This window comes from Leptidea sinapis, chromosome 16, assembly GCF_905404315.1.
Source record: "Leptidea sinapis chromosome 16, ilLepSina1.1, whole genome shotgun sequence".
NCBI lineage: Eukaryota > Metazoa > Arthropoda > Insecta > Lepidoptera > Pieridae > Leptidea > Leptidea sinapis.
Window position 1 is genome coordinate 3,304,520 of NC_066280.1, and position 5,009 is coordinate 3,309,528.

Consider the following 5,009-nt stretch of genomic DNA (forward strand, 5'->3'; position numbering starts at 1 on the left):
TGAATAACACACCATAAGATGTGTACTGATGTCTTTGACGTCCGTTAGCCTCCTGCATGGGGCATTAAGAGAGATATTATTACATTTAGCAGAGGCATCAAATACTAATCTCAACTTGTTATTGTTCGGATTGTCGACACCGAAGTGAGGTGAATACCAAACGCGACTTATTGAAGTGTCAATACACTCGGTGTCACTTAACTTTCGAGCGTAATTATTATTAAATGAGTGCTCAATCCGTTCGCAGTATCGCGACTCATATGCCGTATCAGCTGACATTTTTCGTTCAATAGATTTTAACCGCTTTAATGCTATAGGATAGGAGTCGGGCAAGGCTGGGAGGTCAGCTTTCCATGGAAGACCGACCGTCCATTCCTTATTCTTTTGTGCTCGCGTTTTCATAATTTTAAATACAATTATTTTCTATCTATGGTTGTTATGCCAGGTGGAACCACCGCTAACACCTGGCTAACTCCGGAAAGCGTGTGATAGGGATGGGACTCGTATACGCCGGTCCTGACATACTGCCCGATTACGGAGGTAGTCACCGAGCAAACGAAGTCCAGGGACGAAGCCGATAACCGCAAGCTTTGAAAGTAATATGTCGTTATTGACCCTATCTAACGCCTTTCGAAAGTCGAAGTACAAGACATCGACCTGGCATCCTCTACCTAAGTTCGTAGAGATATAGTCGACCAGGGTTAAAAGATTTGTGTCGACCGATCTTTTACTCCTGAAGCCATGCTGTTCATCACATAAGTGTGTCTACCTGTGCGTATATGTATTTGTGTAAAATATTTTTATATAAGTACTTTTGCTGGTGGAGACAGTTTCGCTATACTTCGGTATTCTTCGGCTTCAGCCTTATTTGTGCCTTTCGGTATGGGTGTCACTCTCGAAATCTTCCATTGATGGGCATAAATTCCAGATTTCAGCGCAGCGTTTAAATATGTGCCAGAGGGGACACATAGTGAATTTTTGGCACCTTTAATAATATTTGCTGGTAGACAGTCAGGACCAGTAGAACTACTTGCCTTAAGTTTATCTATTGTAGCCATGACGTCGTGAATAGTAATCTCTGTCACATTTATGGGAGTACCATAATTGTCGTGGTCCAATATTTTAATGATAACCACGTTAAGTTGCGGGATAAGTATTGTATGATTCCTACACCATTTAACAATGCATGGAGGCGTTTTAATTGAAAAATTCCTTGTTTAGTTTGTTTTAAAAATCTTTTCTGAAAGAGATTCAATAGTGCTTACTCGCCTAACTAAACTGATCCGGGTGCGGGGATAGTATTAAGCGCAGCCTACTACAGGGTAGTTGTGCTATTTTAAAGCGTCAGAAATGCTTCCATATTTTTTATGCGTTCACTGACCAAAAGTAAAAAAGTTGTAAGGTTGATACTACTACTATACTACTGATATAGAAAAATTTAAAAAAAAGTCTAAGATGGTCATGTATTCAGTCCAAATATGCCACTTGTGAGCATCTTATATTGATTAGAAAAAAATTTACACCATTAGTGTAAATGATAATGTTACAAAGTTAATTGTGCTACCATAACTCTTATAACATTATGTAAGTACCTACTGTAACATTGTTTTATGTGTAATAAATAATTTTCATTCATTCATTCAACATTATGACTTCTAATAGGTACCTGTAGCAGTCTATCATATAAAAATAATTAACTTATGCAAACTGTAGATTAACGGCCATTTTGAATAACCTATCTATCCTTAGTTTAACTTACTAGAGGTAGACAAATCTATTCTTATACACTTATATATATACAATAACCTATCGACATAAGTATTGGACTATAACTATATTGGACATAACTATGGATAGATAAGATCTAGTCATTAAATGGTGATAGCAATGTAATCGTATCTAGAGATATGTTATTGAAAACGGCCGTAAATTCTTAACTTACCAGATAACAATAAAATTAATAGCTATGTTATAAACCAGATTTATTCATTATACCAATCAAGGAATAGTAGCGTGAATGACATGACAAGCAAAAAAAAAAGAATATATACTCTGAGTCCAGCATTCCTCTGAATAGCCTGTTTGATTTGGTCATTTGCGTCTTTCATAGTTTCAGTAGTGCCAACAACTGTATTTGCTATCCTGTCTATATCAAGTTCTTGTTGCAGAACCTGAAATAGAAACATATTGCTAGTATCTAGTTCGAAAAAAATATCATAATAGTTACTGTATTGCATACTCTAGGAGACACCACTGGGATGCAAGCTGTAAATTATTAATTTCCACATACTAAAAGTGCAATTGATTGAAAATAAAGCACAAAAAAAGTGTGTGCGTGTAATCTTTACGCGGGATTGAAATAGAACTTAATTATAATTAACTTTAAGAATAATTAACAGATACATAATATATTTTTTTGCTTATCTGAGAGCTCATAGACAAAAATTTTTAACAAGAACGCAACCGACTTCTAACACTATTCCAAAAAAATAGATATAATATGCACTAAAAAGTATTTTTATACAATCTAATTAATTAATCTAATTATTGTTATTTTTGGAATCTAAAACTAAATTATTCAATGCAGCAATGAACGTACGCGCTTTGCAATTTTGATTACAGACAGTTAGAAATTCTGCCGCAGATCGCACCGTTACTGTAAGTCGTTAAGGAGTTCGATTGATCATCATATTCGACTTCGGCAATTACTTGATCATAACTATGTTATGGTAGATGACTTAAATAATAAATAATTTCGTTAATTTGCTCCTAAGAATTAAAGAGTTCTGTTACTCAAAGTATTGTACTGTCATGAATTCCGTAATCAGAACCTAAACCAAACAATCTTTGAAGTATATCCATTCCAATAAAAAAAGAATCATCGAAATCGGTTGGCGCGATATAGAGTTATTCGTAAAATTATTATTCACTTTGCTATACGTATGTATAGCAAATTTAAGACTTTTATGGTTTTCTCATGGATGCTATTGTCAGATCTGGACCAAATTACAATGGGACCACACGGGAAGCACCAGCTTTCAAATAAAAAAAGAATTATCAAAATCGGTTCACCCAGTCGTAAATGTTGAGGTAACATACATAATAAAAAGAAATACCAACTAATTGGGAACCTCCACCTTTTTGAAGTCGGTTAAAAATATGTTATTTTCGTTTGTCCCACCTATTCTAGGACATCCAGTGTATAACATTTTTTTTTTAAAGTTGAAAGATAAGAAGATTTAATTTATACCATTAAATATATACTTACATTAATTAAAGCTGTGTTATTAATAAATAATTGAATAAAAATGATTAAATTATTAACATCACACATATAAATATAACATTGTTATTCAATATTATCAAATATGGCTATATGGGCTTGGACCTTTTGCCTGTCCGATGGAAAAAGGAAAATTAACTGTAAATTAATGTTGCAAATGTCAGACTTTTATTTATTACTTATTGCTTTTTATATATATACAAGATACAAGTAATAAGTAATATTACTTACTATCAAATCACTTAGATTTTAAATCCTATTTTGAATAAAAATATTTGAATTTGAAGTACAAAGTAGTCATAAATGAACAAATACACTTGGAGATTTTCAGAAAATATATAAGAGCAATTGGAAACAATTTTTTAAACTATTACATTATAATGGTTAAGGAAGTACTAATGTTACTTGCGTCAGAAAAATATTCTGAGTTACCCCCTAGTCACACCAAAAGAAGTTTTACTTAAACAATTTTTTATTATGACAGTAAGGGACAAGGCGGGTAGGATGTTCAGCTGATGGTAATTGACACACCCTGCCCATTACAATGTAGTGCTGCTCAGGATTCTTGAAAACCCTAAAATTCTGAGTTGAGAGAGGCACTACAATTGCACTCTAGCCGGCATCCTGTGCAAAGGAAGCTCCCACTGACACAATTAAAGCAGTTGCAGATAGTAAGAATGTTTCATGGGAATAGGTGGCTCTTAAGAAGTACATATCCTCTGAATTCAATAATTATATTTCAAAGCATTACCTTTTCTGTAAATATCTCTTGTAGTTCAGCTATGTGCAGTACTTTACTCTCAATCTGTCTCACTTCTTCACTCATACTGTTAAGTTCATTCAAGAGTTGTAAGTTCTCTGACTCAAACATCTGCAGCTCTTCTGCACTTAGCTCACCCTCATCTGACATCACTGCAACATCATTCTCCGAGAGTTCCATTTTAGACTTTGGACTGTCAATCTCTTCATTTTCATCCAAATCCATATCACTATCCTTCTCAATTGGATGTACAAAAGGATTAGGAATAGATGATTTTGTTTGTGGAAGTTCTAGCCGTGAAAGCTTTCTCATATCTAGAGCTCTCTTAACCCGAAATGCCTTAAGCTCACTGTGAATCTTACAGACAGCTTTTAAATATACATCTATAAGGTCTATCACACAATCCATGTATTCCCTCATTTGTTGAGATACAGCTAGCTTTCGGTTATCATTTCTAAACTCTTTCAAAAGATGAGAACAGGTATTTATTATCCTTTGTGCACCTGTGTCAATTTGATCGCGCTCATATTCAGTCATTTCATCTTCAGTAACATTGTTTAATAAGTTTAGATACCTCTCTCTGTGTTCCAGTAAGAAATCTCGAAGTTTGGTGATCTGTAATGTTATTTCTTTAGCAGTAGTCGTGAATGCACTTCTAGATTTTGTTCGTAAGGTGACACGTTTTTCTTCATGACTAGGGCTCAAAATACCAAAGGCTTTATTTCGAGTTTTTACTGTTTTAATACAAGCTTTAAATAGCGGTGTTATATCCATTTTTTCAAATAATATTAATCTACGTTTAGTAGTTTACATAAGTATACGATTTTTTGCGTTTTATACAGTTATACTTAGCTTAAAATATGGACAAAATATGTTTTTAGAGAGATTTCTTATGTGTAGGTAATTTTTCGTAATTATATTTTTCTTGTTATTTTACATTATATCAACAGCTGTGATCTGTCAAGT

General features: G+C 33.7%; 1 protein-coding gene across 1 annotated transcript; it reads right to left on the reverse strand.

Annotated features, from left to right (window-relative positions):
- Positions 1 to 1,965: 1,965 nt before the first annotated feature.
- On the reverse strand, positions 1,966 to 5,009 carry LOC126968661 (syntaxin-18). Its single transcript, XM_050813692.1, has 2 exons — positions 4,035 to 5,009; positions 1,966 to 2,171 (listed from the first exon to the last, which is right to left on the reverse strand). Exons 1-2 carry the CDS (start codon positions 4,815 to 4,817, stop codon positions 1,983 to 1,985), a joined length of 972 nt encoding a protein of 323 aa, XP_050669649.1. The 5' UTR covers positions 4,818 to 5,009; the 3' UTR covers positions 1,966 to 1,982.